This window comes from Diorhabda sublineata, chromosome 5 (genome assembly GCF_026230105.1).
Source record: "Diorhabda sublineata isolate icDioSubl1.1 chromosome 5, icDioSubl1.1, whole genome shotgun sequence".
Lineage (NCBI taxonomy): Eukaryota > Metazoa > Arthropoda > Insecta > Coleoptera > Chrysomelidae > Diorhabda > Diorhabda sublineata.
In genome coordinates, this window is record NC_079478.1 from 22,521,630 (window position 1) to 22,544,422 (window position 22,793).

The following is a 22,793-nucleotide window of genomic DNA, read 5'->3' on the forward strand; positions in this document are numbered from 1 at the left end:
CTAATTGAAATATGAAGCTCAATTTCCAAAAATTTTACCGATTGGATTCACGCACGCTGCAAATTCGATCAGATCATGTATTTGAAAAAACTCACGCATCCCTTTGAAAACATAGCACTTTCCATATTCCCGTTTTCTGTAGAAAATTAATTCATACTTATTTTTAAGCTGATCGCTAAAAACTCGAATAATTTTGTCTTAAGTGTAATAATATTATATAATTATGATACCTAATACACTGTTTACACTATCACTACACCAACACTTACAATTACACTTTCTGACGCGCGTTTAGATAACCAAGACTGAATGTAAACTGAAATCTAATAACTTGACTTACCTGTTTTATACTAAATTTTCCCACCAATAAATCTTCTCCCACGAAAATTAATTCTTTATACAAGAGGATTGGAAGGAATATTTAGCAGAGTGGGTTTAAAATTGGTTTATAAATCCACCAATAGATTAAAACAATCGTTGGGCAATCCTAAGGATAAAATACCAAATATGGAAAAGAGTGGCATATATGAAATAAGTTGTGGTGATTGTGACCGAAAGTATATTGGGCGGACTAAGAGATCCGTTATTGTCCGGTTTAAAAAGCACATAGCTCATTTAAAATATGGACGGTCCGGAAAATCAGGTATTGCCGATTACGCTGCCAGTCACAGTCATGACATTAATATTAACAATGTAAAATTGTTAAAAAATGTATCCAATAATAAATTTTTGGATGCATTTGAGAGCATTGAAATTGCTAGATGTAAGAGTAGGTCAAATAGGGATAAAGGGCCAATTCCTTACAGCCTACTCTATAGTTTAGTAGTCAAATAATGAATGAGAATATTCCCGCCAAGGAGTTTTTTCCCACTGGAATTAATTTTCAAGGGAGAAGGTGGTGGGAAAACAGGTAAATCAAGCTATTAGATTTTAGTTTACCTTTAGTCTCTGAAGACAATAACTTTGTTATAGAAATGCGCCTCAGACAGTGTAATTGTGAGTGTTGGTGTAGTGGTGGTGTAACAGTGTTTTCAATTTCTCTTAAGTTTCTCTCCTACTCGAAAAAATTAGGGAGAGGTGAGAAATAGATGGATCAATGTTGCAATCGTGAGTGTTTGTGTAGAAAGTGTATTCAGTATGAATATCGCCAACGATTCCAGAAATTCGAACTTAATATAGTTATGATCGTATGTGATGGCATCTAATACTGAGACGCAAAGTTGCAACTGTTGGATATCTAGATGTCATGCTATGTCATGATACCGACGATATTACGGCAGTGATATAATAATAACAAAATTTGTAGATAAATGAATAAAACATTCGTAAATTTTCAGAAAATTTGTTGAATAAGCCCAGTTAAATCCACAAGAAACTGCGAAAAGACTGTGGGTCTTCAAATTGCGATTCCCTTAGCGTTTGCTACCCACGCTCGCTTCATCTTCAAAATCTACATCTATTCAGTAGTTATGAATGTTTCTAAATCCCTCTAAATCGATTTAATTCCAATTAAATCATGGGAATTTTTCAGTGTAATAAGTAGTCTGTATTTAGAATTGCTTATTGATATTTGTATAAAAATATTGGAAGTTTGTACAAAATCTTTGAAGATCAGATTACTTGAAGCTAGCTCAAAACAGACCAATGCTGGAAATCGAATGTGTCATACAGTATCATTGCTTAATCAATTCCAGCTGTTGCCGGATGACGAAGACATAGAGTCATTGGTGATCATTACCTAGGCCTTATGGCTCGTATAATACCTTGTTATGAATGCAACATCCTGAGAAGAATACTTTGCAATACAAGAGGTACTTCTGTTCTATATTGAGAATAAAAAGGGAATTATTAACAATTTCATAAAAGCGACATAGATTAGCTTGTGCATTACATCACGAACATTGACGTAATTAAAGAGGAACCGCGATAATTACAAATGGTCTCGATAGATATTGTTTTCCGACAGTAGACAAGAACGGATAATATTAATGAATCAATTGACGTCCTTGCATCAACGGCCTGTTTATTCAATCCATTTCAAAGTAGTATAAGAACAACTTTGGTCTGGGCAGGACTTAGTTTTAATTGACATAATGAGTTGATTGTACTGAATTAAAGAGTATGGATCAACATTATGCCAAAATTGTATGTTTTTACAAGTCACCAGTTCATTCGATAATAATGCGAGTTCACATAGATCTGCGGTGGTCTTAGAAGAAATTGAAAATCAAGCTTTTCTTCATCTGACGCTTTCACCCAGATCACTTGATTTAAATTTCACAGCAGCAAAACATGCCAATGGTGACCGCAATCTGTAACCAGAAACTATATAAGAAATATTCTCTTGGTTACAGAGAAATCGTACAACTTTTTAAAATCTTGTCAAGAAGTTGTGTTGTTAAGATACGTGCAAATGGAGGTGACACAAAATATTACCCTCAGTTCAAATATTTTGTTTTTTGAATTACTCGTTAAGTTATTTCTGGAACCGTTGACGATATTCATACTGAATACACTGTTTACACAAGTAAAGTTTACATTCAGTCTCTGAAGACGATAACTTGGTTATCGAAACGTGCGCCAGACAGTGTAATTGTGAGTGTTGGTGTTGTGGTGTGTGAACTCAGTATTCGGTTGTGGCATTCAACCTCTTCAAGAAATATCATAAAATTTTCCTGTCTTAGGTTTCAAAATCGAGTTTAATTGATATATTCATCTTTTCATCCGATTCTGCAGTTATGATTTTCGCAATTTCTGATAATGTGGTATCACCAGTATTAGTACGTGTGGTTATCTAGTGTCATAACGTCGAATTTCAATTGCTGTCATTGCATTACGACATGAATGTTATCATCTGAACGCACCTTTACTCTATTCTATTGAGGCGTCCTATCACCATACTTTCTACGAAATAAACTCAACTATATTAAAGAATCTATAACGATTGTTTATTTATACTGTTACTATACTTTGTATATTTCATAAAATTAATCAGACTCTGTTCTTCCAGAAACTTGAGAATTAAATTTACTCTTTTTCGTGATAAGATATTTATAAAATTTTCGTCGATATATCATATTTAGAATCACACATATTAATTCAAAGAGAGTTCTACATAATAAACAGTTTTGAATTAGTTTCACAGAAAACATTTGTTAATTAAATGAATTTTATTCCAACAAATTTTCAGTTGATATTTGAGATCGTACCAGGATTTTGTAGAAATTCCTTTTTAGAATAGAATTTGTTGATATCGGATATAATTTGTACCACGTTCTAATAAACATCGTAGTCCGGGAGCGGTCAATGCTGCCGTGTGCAATTATACCAAGAATTAAAAAAAATGTATTCTTATGTATTGTGAGCCGCTGAATCCAAATATGTCGTTTTTGCGAAAAACTGGTACCTTTTGTTTAAATCGTAATAGTTTGAACAAATATGGCCAATTTTAAGAAGATCTTGTCTTTTTTTCTTATAATATGTATTTAAAAATTTATAAATATTTGATAGTAGAAAAATAGACGATTCTCACAACTTTCGATGTTTATAACGTTTGACTACCTGAACATTTTTCAAAATTGAGAAACCGTACCTGGTCTTTGAACCTTACTCTACAAATTGGTACACTTCGATATTAGTACAGATCCGGTGTTTGGTACATATCGCGAATCACATTCCATTACATAAGCTAATGCACGACCAAATAAATTATAATCTGAATTATTGTACCTGAACGCAGTTAAGCGGAATGTAATAGATTTCTTCATAAAATGAAGTACTGATGTTATAGTGTAAAAAGTTTCTCAATTTCTGTATTTCATACTCTATATCATGAGGTTTTAGTTTATTCATTTTAGGTATCTCAGAGGAATGTATAAATTGTAGTATAGAATTGGCTGAACAGTTCTTCACTAAAGTTTTTTTAAAAAAATACTGTATGAGAAAGTTTTGACCAGCTTCGTTATTGGGACGATATCACTGAATTACCTCCTACTTCAACATCTATCAAGTTACATATACTTAGAGCTTTCTACATAACATATCATCAAGTTGATTATTTAAACAACATCATACTAAAGTTAGATCCACTTTTTTATGGATATGAAGCTCAGCATGATTGATTAATTCCAAAGAGAGTGCACATATTATTGCCTGCTATCGATGAATTCGTACCAAGTTGTTGATGTTAAGCTTGCATCTTCGAAAAACCTTGCTTTGCGTTATAACTAGCATTAAATGTTGTTCATTCTGTTCTTGTCATAAATAAACAAAAATAACGTGTGAAAATGAATACTGAAGGATTGGAAAAGAGCATGTGTGTCATGTAATACTGAATTATATTGTACATTAAATATTTATTCAATAACATGAATTATTCAAAAAAATTTCGAAAAACATATTTTTTTTCATGATTTGATTGATGACATAAAAAGCGCGCCAGAACAGAACCGCCTGCATTCGGCTCGCGGTGATCGAGGCTTGTCGCCACGAGCTACAATGTTGAGAAAGCGCTTAATTATTTTCAATTGCGATAAGTGCCAAACGCTGGACCTGCACTAATATCGAGGTATACCAATTTGTAAAGTAAGGTTCAAAAAACAAGTACGATTTTTCGGACATTCAAAAATTTATAAATCCTTAAATATGCATTATACGGAAAAATGATAAGGAACTTTATCTTCTTGATCATATTTACATAAAAAAAATGCTGAAAAAACCATTTGTTCATAATTTGTTTACACAATTACGATTAAAACGAAACGTACCAATTTTTGGCGTTTTTGTATTCAGCGGCTCAAAGTACGTAAGAATAACAGTGTTTTATCCTTGGTTCTATGATTGCACCCGGCAGCATTGACAGCTCCCGGACTATCGCATCTACCAGACAAAAAGTTTTTCGTTACAAGGAATGACCTCTCGGGAGTTATAGGTCTTTAAAGTTGCAAAATCAAAACTTATATTCAAGTTTATTTCTAATTATACATTAAACATTATGATTTCTCAACGGATGATTACATATGTCCATTTTACGGAATAAATAATTCCACACTACTATCTGAAGGCCAGGGGTGGCTCATGCCCAATGGTAAACAATCCGTAACTTTCACAAGTACAACCCGTACAATCTAAAGATAGCAAAAATGCATTTTTCAATCGATTTTTTAATAAAGATTCTCTATATTAACTCAATAATGATTATGATTGAGGAGATATGTAGATCGTTGTACATGCTGATCCCACAATTAGCGTATGCAAAATATCTCACAATTCAACGCATCAACGACATCTTTCCATATGATTTTCCAGGAGCAACTTCTTCACCTCTTTCGCATCCCTTTTTATTTTATAAGGTATAGATTAAACAACTAAATTTTTCTACATTTTTAGTTTTTTCCTTGTGTAAGTAACACGATGTTCCACAGTATGCAATTAGAAATATTGGAATGTGTTTTAATATCTCCTGTGAGTATTTTCAATGAATAATTACAATTTATGATAATAAATACGATTTTTCGGCATGTACATCGTTATTAAAATCTACATAACTCCTCAACCATAGATTTTATCGAGTTAAATACAGAGTACTTTCTTGCTGAAAAATCGATTGAAAAATCCATTTCTGTTATCTTTAGATTGTACAGAATTATTTATTGAATATAAGTTTTGATTTTGCAGTTTCAATGTCCTAAAACTCAGAAACGAGAAATTTTTATTATGTCACAGCATTATTTTCACATCTACTGACTACCGAGTTTTGAAATCAAGACTCGGATCACCCTGTAGAACAGTTGATACATTTTGATCACATTTTTCCACAAAGCATCATATACTAGAAAAAATTATAAATCTAGAGGTTTGCATCTACATTTTTATTGCCAAAATGAATTATTTTAGATAATTTCAATAAAAACTTTTATGAGTAGTTGCTACAATATTTGAATAATTTCTAAATATCTCCATTTTGTATTTTAGATACGTAGCGACAACACAGAAATTGGATCGTTTGTATAGAAGAAAATACTGTATCTTTATATAGATTTTTCGATACCTAGTGTAATATTGTCACTTTTCTCGCTGTTTGGTACGCTATAATAAGCTGGTCTTACATGATCAAGATCAACTTGTGTCTATGAGTCAGCAGGTATATTAATCTCTTTTGCAAATTAGTACTGGATCCTTGAGAATCGAAATATTTATGTAGGGATTGCTAGTTTATCGCCCTCCATCTATAAGTGTTGACGTATGGAAAATGTTGTTTGTACCTCTTGATATTTGTGAAAGGACCAATTTTTTGCGCGCTCGTGGTAACTCTGGAACAACCAAACAAGATAATTTATCTACATCTTGTTTTATCTTAATTCAAATTGAGGAATTTTGACGGTTTTGAGAACCTGAAAATAGAAACCTGTCAAAAAATAATAGAGATATTTTTTATTTCGATTTTTAACTTCTAAAAAAATACTCCAATACCACGTTGTTCTTACTTCATCTTCATTTTGAAGTTCAAAGTATTCTTCAGACACAAGGTTTTTCATGCTTTGCTATACTTTTTTATTTCGAAGAAGTTTGTTGTTTCTTAATAAGATCTGTGATCACCATATCGTTTTAAGTTTAGTAATTTTGATTTAGGAACCTGAATACAAACCGTAAAAAGTATTTGGCAGATCATAAAATTATGCTATTGTCTTAAGTCCTACAAAGAAACAGAATATCGCCACTAAATATTTTTTGATTCGATTTTTAAAATTCTCAGAAAATTCTCGAGCATCGATTCCACGTTGTTCTTACGTCTGCTTTGTTTTGGCGTCGGAAGTAATAAAAACAAAGTAAAATTTTGCAAGATTTGTAAAATTGTTGCTGTGAAAAAACTATCATAAAGTTCCTATGCCGTGTTTTAACAGGTATTTATTTTGCTTCTCCTAGGTTGCAGTTGTTGCAGTCTTCGATGCCTATCATGTCTTTCGCTTGCGAGAAGTTTCTGCGCATGTAGATAGATGATTGTTATTTGTTTTTTGTGATTGTGAGTGATTTGAAAGACAATTCAAGGTAATTGTGACTTGTTCTCTCCCAAATGATTGAATACTCTACTTTTTACGGAGCTTTGTGTAAAATGGCCACCAAATACCAGAAGAGCACATCTAGCATTGTATACTTTTTGAATTTCGGGTAGTGACGCAATAGTTGCGGCCAAAACATTCGCGATATTTGTTCAGGTACAAAAGGCGATCGTTAATGCCAAAGATGGTTCTAAGCTCAGATCCGGTCAGGGAGATTAATAATAGTAGAAGTAAACAAGCTAAAAACGAAAGTAGAAACAAATGCATATCAAATAATCGATTAAACTTCAAATACTGTTAACCATACTAGTTGACCGACAATATTTGCAGCAGATTATAAAAATACGCAGAGCAGCCAATCGTTCCATAACATGCAATGTATTGCTTCTATACCATATATAACCATTTTGATAACGCGAATTACAAAACGCAAAAGGCAGTGGCTCACTCCGAATAAATAATCACGAAGCACTGCTAAGCCAGGCTTACATTCCAAAAAGGCACTTCTATGTATTTGGTGGTGGAATTTCTCATTTTGAAGTACTTATACCTACACATGCAGATCTTTGTTGTAAATATTTCAATCGAGTAAACGAAATTTGTGACAGTAAAGGCATTATTCGGGAAAATGGGATTGCAAGAGAGCACTGTGCAAGAGGAGTCTTGGAAAAACTTTATGTGTTGGGGTGAGAGTTACTATATCAGTATCGGATTTCCATCTAATGTAATCGCATTTTTTAAAGGTGAAAATTTTGAAAACTTGGATGACGTCCAAATTACCATCTGGAGTTATTTTACTTGATAACCGATAAATTTTCATCGGTGAAGCACTGAAAATTTGAAGTATGTTATATTGAAGTTAAAAACATTATCTTATTTGAATTTGTTTCAAGGAAATGACATTTTTTTCGTATTCCCCTTTATATTTTGTTAACTTTAAATAATAAACAATTTACTTTGGAAAAAAGAAAAAAACTAACTTTTCGACTGTGATTTTTCTTCCAGACTATTTTTCAAGAAATATTCACTCTCGTCTTATCTTAGAAGTCGAGGCAAAAATTTCCATCAGTTTTTATTTATTTGTCAAACTAGCAAACCCGGCAAACTCCGTTTCGCCACCAGATGGCTTCGTTTTATGTAACATTTCGTTTGGTGATTAAAAGATGAAGAAAAATTTTTTTTTGTTTTATATTTGAAAAGGAAAAATTTTATTTCATTTCACAACAGTAATTAATTCATTTCGATCACAAAAATGAAGTGTTATTTAGTTGAACTTCTCTAAGTAAATGAAAGTGAATCCAAAGTAAATACTGAATCGAAGCGTTATACGTGCCCGCAAATTATCCGTTTCATTGAAGTGCTCTTTGGTAAACCACATTTTTTGTTTTTTGGTCTGACGTTAACACAAACAAAGCGGATGGTTTCCCAACTCGTGAACACGCAACGTATAACTGCTCATGTGAAAAACAATGATTTTCTAAATTTATCCCGCAACCACTAAGCGATTGGCCTTGCGACTTGTTAATTGTCATTGCCAACGCAGGAGAACTGGAAATTTCAATCGTTTGAATTCAAACGGAAGATCAATCGGAATCATTGGTATTCGAGGAATACATACATTTTTACCTGCGTACTTTCCGTTAATAATGGTTGCCTCAATCAAATTCGGCATAAGTCTTTCTACCGAAAGTCGAGTACCGTTGCAAAGTCGCGGTGGATTCAAATTACGCAATATCATAATAACTGTACCAACTTTGAGCTGCAAGTTATGTGGTGGAAATCCTGGTAACTCCAGAGAGTTCAAAAACTCCGTTGAATAATTTACTACATCATCGGGATTTGTTATGGAATCAACGGATTTGTATGTCACCAAATCGCCAGCAATTTTTGATTGAATGGTGAAATTCAGTGCGTGTACATCATTATTCTTTGCGGCAAGAATTGCTCGTTGACTTAACCAAGCATAATTCTGATAATTCTCACTAATGTTTAGGAAACCTTTTTCAATAAGAGCTAATTGAGACTCTACAAATCGGCAAAAGTCGTTGGTAAGAGTAATTAATCCAGATGTCGCATCAACTGGGACTTTTCCATTTCCAACAGCTAACAATTGTTTGGAAAATTGTGCAGCGCTTTGATTATTTTGAAGTTGAACTCTCATATTAGTAGTTAGCGATAATGTTTTTACGTTATTCCATAAAGGTGATGCTTTCAGGCAAGCATTCAATTCATCTGCAGGCGTTGCACGGGGAATTACTGGCAACGTCTGCCTCAAATCGCCTGCCAACAATATAATCAAGCCGCCAAAGATGTTGTTATTTCGCCGAAGATCCTTCAGTGTGAAGTTAAGTGCTTCAAGTGATTTCCTATGTGGCATTGTGCACTCATCCCAAACAATGAGCTTGCATTTCATCAACAATTTTCCCATTCCACTGGATCGGGAAATATTGCATGTTGGAGTATCAATTGTGTTTAAATTGAGTGGCAACTTAAGTGCAGAATGTGCCGTACGACCGCCATCTAGAAGAGTCGCCGCAATTCCAGATGATGCTAACGCCAAAGCTATGTCACATCTTGATCGACTTAAAATATTGGTTGCTATGCATCAGAGATGGCGCTGTATATGAAAAAAGAATTTCCCGCTTTTCTGTTGAATTTTTTCCTGAATTTTCTTTGCTATAAACCTCACGGAGCCCGAGACCTTTCTAACGAATGCAAAACCGTGGAAATCGGTTCGTGCGTTCTGGAGTTATAGCATCAGGAAGGAAAACCCAACTTTTTCCCGAATTTTCTTTGCTATAAACCTCACGGAGCCCACGACCTTTCCAACGAATGCAAAACCGTGGAAATCGGTTCGTGCGTTCTGGAGTTATAGCATCAGGAAGGAAAACCCGACTTATTTTTATATAGTAGATTAGAGACTAGAGACAATGAAATTTTGATACCATGAAACGAAAATCTATACCTAAAACAGACTAACATCGAAGTGTACTCTAAATTTTTTCTCTGTGTTTGGATTTATTTTTCCAAGTATAAGATAGAGGATAGAATATAGAACATAAATATAGAGCATGGTGATCCATTTGAAGATTATATTATATTGAAAAATAACAAAATAATATTGTTTCTAAGAGGACAGACGGCTGGAGCAGAAATACGCCGAAATTTCATAACAATGCTTTTAATAATAAAAAAGAAAAATTTGAAATATCTTCAATTTACTAGTATGATTATCATATTTTAGATTACAATAAGACAGATGGTGGAATGTAGATTTCAAAATTGATCATTGTGCTCGTTATAGTAGGATATCAAGGTGGAATAGAGGAACTAATGGGCATATATTTACTGGATATCAAAGTAATAGTTTTTAATGTGATAATGATTGATGACTCCTATTACGAAAATTATCCATTAATAACCATTTATACAAAAAATATCCTGATATCTATAGATTGGCTCATAGCTACGCGTCCAAGCATACTAATGTTTGTTTGAACGCCAAACCTTGATGTACCCGTATATTTGTATTATTTCTATAGGCCTTCTTGACCAATCGTTTGGTTTTAAACTCAACTTTCGATTCGCCGGAAAAGCTACTACAGAGCTTGCCAAAAGTTGGTTCATTTATGCCAGAAATAGAATTTCGACACCGAGATGTGAGCTATGGAAACTATTTTCTTTATCATCTTCCCTGTTGATTGGAAATGTGTTCACGTTCAACCCATACAAAAAAGACGTTTCCCAATAACTACCGTCCGACTGTTTCAATCGCACCAATTGCCAAGGTCCTGGATAAGTCGTTAGCCACCAAATCTTGAGTTTGCTAACATCTTCAGCGACATCAATACATATTCCATGAACATAGAAGAACCGGGGATCTTCTGGTATATATCACAAAGGTATGGACTGAAGCTATAGAGGAACATGAGGAATTCAGAGCAATTACACTGCATATATATATATATATATATATATATATATATATATATATATATATATATATATATATATATATATATATATATAAGGCTATTGATAAAGTTTGACATGCTAACCTCACAAATAAGTTGAGATCGTACGGTTTGTCGGCTTCCCTCATGGACTGGATTAGTAGCTATTAGCTCGTTATCGATGGGACACCTCAGAGAGTGGTGTTTCCAAGAAATGCATCTTGTCACCTAGTCTCTTTCTCTTGTACATCGACGATCTACTCGACAAAACTGCAAACTCGATATTTAACTTCGCTGATGATAGTTTACTAGTGTCGTCGATCAAATAAGTCGCCGAAATACACTCCGCTAACACCCAAATTCGTAGACAGCAACAAATCATCACCATGAATACCGATTTCGAAAATATTGTGTGAGGTGGGAGCAATCTGGATGAGTTTAATGCAGCAAAACCCAGGTTGCTGTTTGTACAAAGATGGATGGTACGGTAGCTGAAGATTTGGTACTGTAAGAGCATGAAATATCACTATAGTCGTTTGGCAGAATTAGCTAAGGTAGTTTCACAAAAACTTGAACGCCTCTTCAAAACTAAACAGCTGAATATTCAATGTAATCCCATAATTAGATGTGGCTCATGAACACCGAGCTCGCTTGCAGATGCCCAGAACTTTATTTTATCAACTCTTCGGAGAAGTGCAAGCCAGTGGAATCAGCTACATCGTCGCCCACAGGCATCTCCATACGGCAGACACTTAAGTGTAAAAGAGTTCACCCTTTTTCGCTTGTTATTTACATAGAAAAAACGAAAATAGATCAATCGAAGGAAAAAGACTGGCCCATATATAAAGAATAATTGGAACCATGAGAACATCCCAACAGCAGTATTAGACATGTTCCCAAATACTCTTCTACCTCTTACTCGGAATATTATGGGAACGAGTCACCAGGAATAAAACGAAATCTCTCTCAGATAGTGATCAATTCTGAAATAAGGCTCATGGCGGAATATCGAAGAAGATTGACTTTTAGAAAATTTGAGCTTAAGACTAGACAGTGAGAGTGAATAGGATCAAAATATAATATCAGAAATGAAAAAAAATGCTATCAAATAGTATACGAATAGTACAAAAACAGCAGACGGAACGGGAATGGAAGTGGACCAAAACCGAACACCCTGAAAGATTTTATAACACACGAAGAATCTTTTAAGCCAAGATATTAGTAATTAAAAAAAGTGTTTATTTAAACTTTGGAATGACTCAACGCAAATAAGAGATTATTAGCCGATGGCTACTAGAACTCTCAGCTCCAATGTAATAAGCTACAAGCTGGTTTGGCAATGCATGGATAAGGTGAAGAAGTTAGGCAATAAGAATCAATACACCATACAATTGATTCCGGATCACACTGGAGGGAAGGAAAATGGAATAGCAGATAAACTCTTTTTATGATCTAATACCTTCTGTGGAATCGGCTAAAGAAAAATAGCGGAAACAATGGAAAAGAATGTGAATATCAGTTGCTGGAATAATATACAGAGGATAAGACAGATAAAGGTAATTTGGAAGCTTATAAAGCTTATATAAAAGAAGATCTATTGAATGTATTATCCCAGATAATAACAATTTACTGAACTATCTGAAATTAATTGATAAACGAGGGTAGCTACTTAAGTTTTTAGATATGGCAACACCGCTTTGAAAATGTCAATTCTGACATGACCATCATAGAATTTGACATTTTTAATGGCGAACGTACTTAAAACGTGTTGTCATACGAGTGCTATTTTAGTTCTTTACAAATACTTTGATTATTCATCTTTCGTGCGATGAATTTTGACGTGGATCAAATCAACAATAGTGTGCCAATCAACTCGTTGTAACTTTTGATGATGAAGCACCATCTCAAACCACCATGTTCCGCTGGTTTTCGGAATTCAATCGTGATCGCACTTCGCTACAGGATTAATTTCGTGAAGTTCGTCGAAAATAGGTTGTTACGCCAGAAAACGTCGATGCTGTGCGTAAAATGATATTGAAAGATCATCTTGTGCCATACAGTAAGATTGAGGACTACTTGGGCAATGGTTCCATTCGCACAAATTCAATATTGATGGAACATTTGGCTGTCAAAAAAATTTTTTTGCTCTGCATAATTTGACAATCGCTCAAAAAAACACTGCGTATAATCAACTGTATGAGTTTTTCAAGACGAGTCAAATCCAACAAAAGTTTTTCCAGCACGAAGCACTTTGAAGCAAATGGTAATCTATTTTTTCGAAATAATTGGACATGTCGCCGCCGTTTCATTAGAGCAGGGGTGCTCAAACAGTCGATCGCGAGTGCTTTTTGAGTAGATCTCGAGAAGAGAAAAATTTTTAATAAGTAGGTAGGTAACTAAACTACAAAACTGTATTACGTAATAAAATAACACTGCTTGCGGCAAAAGGCGGCTTTATCAAAGGAACGCGCGGCACTTGTCAAAGAAAAGTCGCGTTGTTTCTAGACTAGACTGTACTGTCTAGTTTCGGGCGGCGCGTTTGCCGGGAACATTCGAGACTTTCTTTCACGCCGATATAAATGTTGCGCCTGCATGAATTGGAGTCATTCTGAATTGTAACTTGATAGCGATACTACGTCGATACAGTGCAGTGAAGAAATCTAAAACGTATCATTATAATAAGGATTGGGAGGAAGAATTTTTCTTTTGTATGGTGAAGGATAAGTGTATTTGTGTTATTTGTCGTGCGTCAGTTGCAATACCTAAGCGTGGTAACTTAGAGAGGCATCATAAAACGGTTCATAAAAACTATCAAAAGGATTTTCCGCCACAGAGTGAATTAAGAAAACGGGTCAACTTACTTGTGCGAGTCTGCATTTTCTGAAATGAAGATAATTAAGTCAAAATATCGCAATCGACTAACTGACGATCATATGTCATCATGCTTGCGATTAGCACTCAGTGGTTACGTACCATCTTATGAAAAGTATGCTGAGGACATGCAGTGCCACGCTTCAACATCCAAAGCCACTCTTTAGTTAGGTTTAACACCATATGTAACTCTTTTGTTTTGTAACAACCAATAAACTCGCAATTTTGAATAACTATGAGTTTTTTCATTGATATTGTAGAGAAGAACCTAACTAAACCTAACCCAAACCTTGATTAAAATAATGTACCTATATTGTGCAGAAAGCTAATATCTATATATGCTACGGTACACCCTACCTAGGTAGGTAGGTAGGGTGTATCGTGTATGTACGACAACCCTGCATCACACATACTTGCAGCCTCTCAGAGTCGATCGTAAGTAGTCTAAAAATATTGAGGTAGATCGCCAGCAGTTCAAGTTTGAGCACCCCTGCATTAGAGCAATTAATCCATTCTAAATGGTACACCAGCATTTTTTTTCCAGAAATGTTCGAAAAAATCAGGCAAACGAATCGCAGAAGACGAATCATTCTCCACAACGACATAGAGAATTCTCATAAATTAGTTCAAACCAAAACGGATTTGAACAGTCAAAACATTAAATTGATTGGTCATACAGTCCCTGTTTGGCATCCAATAATTTCTTTTTATTCTTGTAGATCAAAAATAAACTGCGACACACTTAGAAGCGGTTGATGACTTTAAGACACATGTTTTCGACCTACCTCAATCGGAATTGGAAAAATGCTTTGACAATTGGTTCAAACGCATGCAAAAGTGTATTGATCACAATTGAGAATAATTTTAAAAACAATATTTGTTTCTATTTATTCATTTCAAGAGAGACTTAAGTACCCTTGTATCAACCTTATACTCTGAACACAATGCAGGGTCCAAAGAGAAGAAGAAGAAGAAACAGGATAGATCGTTTGGGGCGCATTGTTCGTTTAAAGTAGCGAAATTATATACAGATATTAGTCACTTTATATGTTATATGAATAATAAATTATTTACTAGTTATTCATTCATTTTACTTAGTAGTTAGTAGGTTTCGGTACAGGAAGATCATATATATTTAATAAACCTATACAGGGTGGTCCAACGAAATGTTTGCACCTAGCTTTTCTCTTTTATTTTGTAATTAAATTCAAAAATGCACGGACACGTCGATTTTGCTTTTGAGGAAGACACATTTTAAACATATTATTCGATCTTCGCCTTTAACCCCCTAGCGGGGGTGAGTAACAGCCCTAAAATTTTAAATGGAAAGAGGGTTGACTGATATATTATTTGAAAGGGCACAAAATTATTTTTCTAATGATACCGTATTTGTCGAATTCTACTTAAACAGTACGAAAACAGCTTTAAAGACATTAAGCCGATAATTTTGGTATTAACGAGAAATACAAATAAGTTTTAATTATTACGGAAAACAACACAATCATTTTTAAATTATTCAATTTAAAGGAAAATGGTCTTTCAAAAACACGATATTATTTATCAGAACTGAATTTCTCACTAATCGTTTGCGTTTTTTTGTTGAAATAAAAACTGCAGATACGTATGGAAAAGAATTTACACAGTTCTTTGATGACCGGTTTTCTAGACATTGGATTGGAAGGAGAGACCCAATTGAATGGCATGTTAGTTCACCGGATTTATCGCTTTTAGACTTTTTTCTTTGGGGACACTCAAAAAATAAATGTTTTGCCATGAAACCCGAGTCCATAGAAGATCTTCGCCAACTGATTACAGCAGAGTACAGAAACACTGTTAGAAATAAATTTGAACAAAATCAATCTATTGTATGGAATCAAGTGAGTCACATATTCAACATTTGTTAATGTAAGGTTTTAATAATTTAATAAATTAAACGGTGAGTTCACTTTTTTACAAAGCATGTTAAAATGTAAGGTTATTCTCCTTTTCTTCTCACTTTTCGGCCAATTGATTTCCATTCTGACAGCCAGTTTACTTTTCCCACTCTCTGCTGCTTGGTAGTTATAGGGAAATGCATAGGATGAATTTGCATTTAGCTACAGCCAACAATCAAGAACTTTAAATCTATGGTACTCAAATATGGTAACTCCTGTACGGCAATCAAACACATTGCTAAAATAAATCTATTAAAACTTTGTCCTTCACATCGGTCACTGAAACAAGATATGCGACTAATTTCAGATGGAAGTGACTGAAAATATTTGTATTAACATGTTGCTACGAGAATGTATTGACATCTAGTTAGCGTAGACCAGTTCCAAGCATAAACAAAATATTGCGTTACCATAGCAACGAACAATAACTTATTAGAAGTGTCAGTGTAAAGTTTGACGTCAAAAAAATAAACCAGAGATACGCAATGAATTAAAAGGAAAAATGTATCCAACGAAATTGTGAAAATCGAAAAATTGGATCGTGAAAAATTTGACTGCAAGCTTCAAAAAGGGTAAATTTTCCATTCAAGATGGTGACCGATCGGGAGGCCAGTTTCTGTGTCAGTCCCCGAAAATATCGATGCAGTTCAGACCGTCGAATTGGGCTAAAACTGAATATTCCATACGAACGCGTTGATCATATAGTTCACGTCAATTTGGACAAATTTCTGCAAAATGGATCCTCAAATGTTTAAATGTTGACTAAAAGCGTGCAAAGATAGAAGCATCGCGTTCGATCTGTGCTCGATTTGAAAACAATGTAGACTTCTTAAACCGAATTGTTACTATGGATGAGACTTGGATACATTTCTACGATCCAGAAACAAAGCAGCAATCGATGGAATGGCGACACTCTGGTTCTTCAAGTCCCAGGAAGTTTCGTGTCCAAAAATCTGCTAGAAAAGTTCTTGTTTCGGTTTTTTGGGATTGCCATGGAGTAATAGCTGGAGATTACTATTCGACATTACTGACCATTCTACGAAAAAATTTGAAGAGAAAAGACACGGAAAGGTATCCAAAGGTGTTTTGTTTTTGCAGGACAACGCCTCTTCACACAAATCTCATGTTGCCATGCAAGATTCGTCATTTAGCGTTTGAATTACTAGAACACCCCCCTTATTCGCCCGATTTGGCTCTGTCCGACTATCATCTCTTTTCTCAACTGAAAAAAGGTTCAAAAGGTCGTAAATTTTCTTCCAACGAGGAGGTAATAAAAACTGTGGAGGTCTGCTTGCAGAGCAGGAAAAAACATTTTTTTAAAGGTCTAGAGACGTTGCAGTTTCGCTGTAATAAATGTATCCAATTAAGAGGAGAATATGTTGAGTAATAAAATATTTTGACATTAAAATTTTGTTTAGTTCTATAGTAGGCTAAGAATTTTTCAATATATCCTCGTATTTCACAACTGCCCCTTTCCCCATTTGTCCCAGTCCAAATCAAACAATCTCCTTGTTGTAAAATAACATGTATATTGTTAAGTTAAATGACTTCTTGTAGTTGAGGGCATTATTTCTAGAATCTTTTCCAATAAAACTTGCTGCAAATCAAAATTGAAACTGAAATAAATGCGATTTTGTTGTGCCCGTACCATTTCTCTCTCGCCTAGCTTCATTCTTTGCCAAAAGATATGATGGTAAGCTTCCTTAAATCCTCCACCTGATATCTAAAAAATTGTGATTCTTAGCAAATATTTTCACTTTTGTAGCGCAGATGAGTTTCAATAAAACATCGGGAAGCTTATTAATGGTGAGCCTAGCTTTATGGAAGTTATTATTTTGTGACTACTATTTTTCTGTAATTTGACTGGACTGGAGAATTCATACCATACATTAACATTGTACAATATATTTGATTGTACAATAAGATTGAAAGGCGCTTAGAATCCAAACGATCAATTAAATTGCACAATAAACGCACTGCTGCGCAATGTTCTCGTGTTTGGTCGAAGAATAGTGTTGATACCGTGTGCACTGTGCGTAAAGCAACATGTCCGAACAAGATTTAGCTGCTGATTTAGTTTTGTTGCTTGTGGCTAAACGTAAAAGTAAACGAACACTCACGAAATAATTTAAAAGATTCTATTATATCTGAGCAGGCAAGCTACGACTGAACTTGTAATAGTTTAAAAATCTACTAGAATTGGTCACGCCATTTATTGCGCAATACTGACAATTAAACTTTTGTTCAATAATTGTGCAATCTCCAATATTAACCTTAAACGGCCAATAAAATTGCACAATTCGTAATATTGCGCAATAAAATTGATTGTGTAGGGGCCGCCTTAGAGGCTTTTTTATCCAAGAATATCAAATATACATGAAACTATAAAAATACTTTCATATTTAAACAAAAAATTTGAAATACTCGTTTGTCCAGTTTTATTTCGTACCAGTCTAAATTTTTCATTGTTGACAAATATATCTAAATATAATATTTTGCAGGTGTGAACCAGTGAACAGTATCACATGCAAAGGATAGGTACAGATAGACTGGGCCATCCGAGGATTACTACACCTACTAACAGAAAGGCAATTACCTGCATAATTTGGTTAAGGCTTAAAAGTCTTCTATTCTTCACAAATCATAATAAGTATTCTATAACAATCCAAAATTCGACCTTCGAATGTTCTACACTACCAGGTTATTGTCGAAATGGTCGGCTAGTTTTTTCTGGAACTTAGGTCTATCTACACGTTCTAGAGAATATTCTTTTTTTATTATGGTGAAATGTCATTTAGAATAGATTGAGGAGCTTATATTGCTAATGGATATATTCTAGACGTAAGGGATCAATACGTTGTTCAATACAATTGTTGGTGATGGAAAAAAATTGGTACGAATCGTGTAATGGAGTATCCTTCATAAAAAGTAAATTGAATCATTATTAGTTTCGGTAAATTAATAATTCCTATATTTTGTGGAGAAAATAAAGCATCTTATACAAATACAGGTTCACCTGTAATTATACACTCTCTAGTAGATAAACATTTTTCAAATTTTTCCTAGCTCTAGATTTTTCAGATGAAACTCTGTATTTGATCACATTTTTAAATGCTACATAGGAAATCAGGTCAACCTTCAATGAGGTGTCATATACCAAGGTTTTGTGGTTCTTTTTTTTTCTTTGGCCGAAGACATAATCAATTTGGATAGGTTGAGAATATACGTTTCACACCCAGGGGTCTTTCAGGTTGTCTAACTCACAGAAGAGGTAGACCACGGAATTATAGGAAATAAACAGGTTAGGTTCGCTTACAAAGGAGGGGAGGCTACCTAATATTACAGTTTTAAATTGCATACTTTAATGAATGTCAGTAAAACGTTATAAACTGGCAGCTTATCTAATGCCAATAAGTTCATTACATTCAAGGGAGGTAGAACTTCGATTTTTATTAGTTCCCCATAGAAATCTTCTCTATGTTTTGTATATTTATCACTTTAAAAAAATATGTGTTCCAATAAATCCGGTGTCGCACAAGTTCGAATCTATTATTTTTATTTTATTGAGATGTGCATGCATGGTCAAAGTTAAGTCTACTTATAGTGACGTGGTAATTGATGGCTCATGTACTAGTATTCATTGGGAATTTTTGGATGTAAGAGTATATATCTTGTAGGTTTTTCAATGCAATAATCAATACGTTCTTCCACCTTTATATTAGTTTGTCCACATATTCATTATGATGCAGTCCAATATGTGCTTTTATCCAAAGAAATTTGTTTCTCCATCAAAAATAGTATCAACATTTTTTATTACTCCTTTTCTATTTAGCAGATTATTTGGTATATACCCTTTTAAATGTTCATTGATCATATTAGGGTTATTAACAAGTTTATTAGTATCAGAAATATTTTGACCTGGACTCTAATTCTATTTTTGCCCACATTATCAATTTTCATTATATTTTGAATATTATGTTTTTGTGTATGATATGTCCTACGTTCATGGGATGTAATTTGCCAAGATTTTGATCATTTACCCTTCCAATAAATACATAAACAATGTCCGAATATTAATTTGGTTTTTGTAAATTGAACACCTTACTTTTTTATTGTCTTTTATCTCTAATTATATTTTCGGTTAACTGATTATTGTTTTCTTCATCTTCTTCTTCTTCTTCTTCTTCAAGGATATTCCTAATATTCAACGAACCTTCAACAGCCGTATGATTATGTCAAATATTTTTTTGATCCAAAAAAGTGTGTTATTTGTGGAGTTTATGCAGCTTGGAATAATAGTTACTGCAGATTTGTATTGTCAAACTTTGCAACGCTTACGTAGAGCTTTTCAAAATAAACGACGGGACACGCTGATTTCTGGAATTCTTCTAATCATCGACAATTTCCATCCCCACAGCGCCCATGTAACCCAACAAATCCTTCAGCAATTTCAATGGGACATTTTATATCACCTTTCGTGTAGTCCCGACCTAGAACCGAGTGAGGGTGGATCTCAAAGAAACCTTCACAAATCACTTATCATAATTGCGGATACATTTTATGAAGAGGGTATTGCATAGCTTCTTCATAGATATGACAAATGCCTCAATCGTCAAAATGATTATATAGAGAAATAAACTGTATTGTATCTCATGTTTGTCTCTTTGTCTTTAACTTTTCTTGTAAAATATTCTGCAGTGCTCCTTTTTGAAGAATGACGCCTGTTCTCTTTTATCTCGCATATTCATTGGAAAGAGAAATATTTATTTGCTTTGTGATGAAACTAGAATCATGTGCATAAAAAACTGGGGAAACTTCAAGAAATTAGAAACACGGAATAATATCCCAGGTCAGACATATACAGAAGAAAACCACAATGCTTAATAAAATTGTAGGTAATAGTAATAGGTAATAATTAAAATATAAGTTTATAGCGAAAATTAATCCAGTATGCAGCGTGTCCGGAATTAAATATTATTATCAGAATAGAAGTCGTTTAAAGAGTAAAAGGTACTGTCCAGTGAAGATATGCCCTCAAATTATTGCGGAATGCGGGAAAAGATTATATCGATTTTATTTCAATCGGCAAGTGATTGTGCATTTTTTTGCATAGCAAAATATTCAGCTCCTAGCTAATTCTGAAAGTGGAGTAGTCTCTGCAGTGAGCCCTACTGTTTAATCCGAGTGAATATTTAACAGCTCTCTTTTGTACTTTGATTCGCACAAATTGAGTCGGACCCCATATACAGTAGAAGGGAAGTGCATATCGGAGATGCGACTTAATAAGGGCATAATAAACTGTTAAGGAGGTGGATAAGTTCAGTTTTTTGGAAATTGATCTCAGCGCAAAACAGTAGGAACTTACTGTTTTAGATAAGGCGGCAATGTGTAACTTCCATTTCAAAGAATTGTCCACAATAAGCCCTACAAATTTTACAGATTCAACGACGTCAACGGTGGTGTTATTCAATAAAAAAGGCATCAATGTATTTTTATATGATGAAACTTTAGAGAGAAACTCTTTTCGTTTGTAGAAGGAACCAAAGAACACTTCTTCTGTGGATGCAAGGCTGTTTGTAGACAATGGCTACATTACTTTCATTCAAGCTACGTAAACTGAAAAGAGGTAAGCCGATAAGTCTTTGTTACCTGACAGATAGCCAGTCAAGGGTACACAATTGATCGAGTACAAAATTGATCAAAGTGGTAGCGAGTTAGATTATGCTCTAGCTCATCTACGCTAATCTAATATCGGTTTATTTATTTTTTGAATTATCAGAACTGGAATTTCCTAAATCAATAGGATAACTAAACTTTAGCTGGAAGCAATTGTAAGGTGTGAAATTTTTACTTGTCATGATTACTTCTAATATTCGTGTGCTGAGTTATTTATGATGAATATCTCCTGCTTTTGCATTCTACTTTCTATAGTGGAAAACCTAGAATAACATTCCATGTAAATATGGCCAAATTATCAGTATGGTTTTCTTTGGGATAATCAACACCAAATTGTAGATAAAAAACGAATAGAAAAAATATATATTTCCACAAGAAGGAGGGATTTCAACAAATGATCCAATCTTCACAAATAATCATCGAATGATGAAACTTATCAAGTGACTATGATAGATTTTTACTTTGATGAAAATAAATGTCATATAAATAAAAAATTTATTTTCTTATTTTCAGATGTGCATTTATAGCAGTTATAATCACTTTGTGACTTGTTATACTTAATGAGATATGACAATATTAACACAGAATAACTTTTTCTGGAATTTGGAAAAAAATTAATTCAATGCCTTTTACCTCTAAGCAGCCGATATATACAGTGTGTTTTCAATGCATTTCACACTTACGTGGAATTAGTAAGTATATGATACATGAGAAAAATAGATTGAAATAGATTTAACATTGTTGTCAGAAGATCGATGTACACCTATAAAACTAATTCTATTTAGCGATGATAGATTGTATTTCCATATTTTTATTCGAAATGATTCAATATTGGTTCATAATTCACATAATACAAGAATCGCAATAGAAGTGTATTAATATTTCTAATATTGTCTCTCCAATAATGAAGTAACAGTTGTTCATATATTGCTTTTTTGTAGTTGAAAGTTTTAACGAAGAGCTTTACAAATTTGGCACCGAGTGTGGACCGATTTTATGGCATATAGAGTCCGTTAAATACGGAAAATTAGAGAAACACCATTTTAGAGTTGGAAGTTATTCCTTAGTTTGAGAGAGCATAAGGTCTCCTTAAGCACGACCTTCCGGGGTCGTGCTTCAGAAGACCTTATTACATCGGAATCCATTAAAATCCATCGACTGGTCACATTGATAAATTATAATCTATCAATGTGACCGCTCTCTTTCATATGTACAGAATGACCGACAGGTACAGAAGCATGCATGTTACCGTTTTGTAGTAAAACAGCCTTCAAACTATTTTTGGATGAATCAATAAACAG

The 22,793-nt window shown here is 34.0% G+C and overlaps 1 protein-coding gene across 1 annotated transcript; it reads right to left on the bottom strand.

Moving 5' to 3' along the window:
* Positions 1 to 8,586: 8,586 nt before the first annotated feature.
* On the bottom strand, positions 8,587 to 9,435 carry LOC130444664 (uncharacterized). Its single transcript, XM_056779940.1, has one exon. It carries the CDS (start codon positions 9,433 to 9,435, stop codon positions 8,587 to 8,589), a length of 849 nt encoding a protein of 282 aa, XP_056635918.1.
* Positions 9,436 to 22,793: the final 13,358 nt, after the last annotated feature.

Excerpts from the sequence above, each read along its gene's own strand:
- LOC130444664 (XM_056779940.1), bottom strand. The coding sequence starts at position 9,435 with ATGCCACATAGGAAATCACTTGAAGCACTTAACTTCACACTGAAGGAT.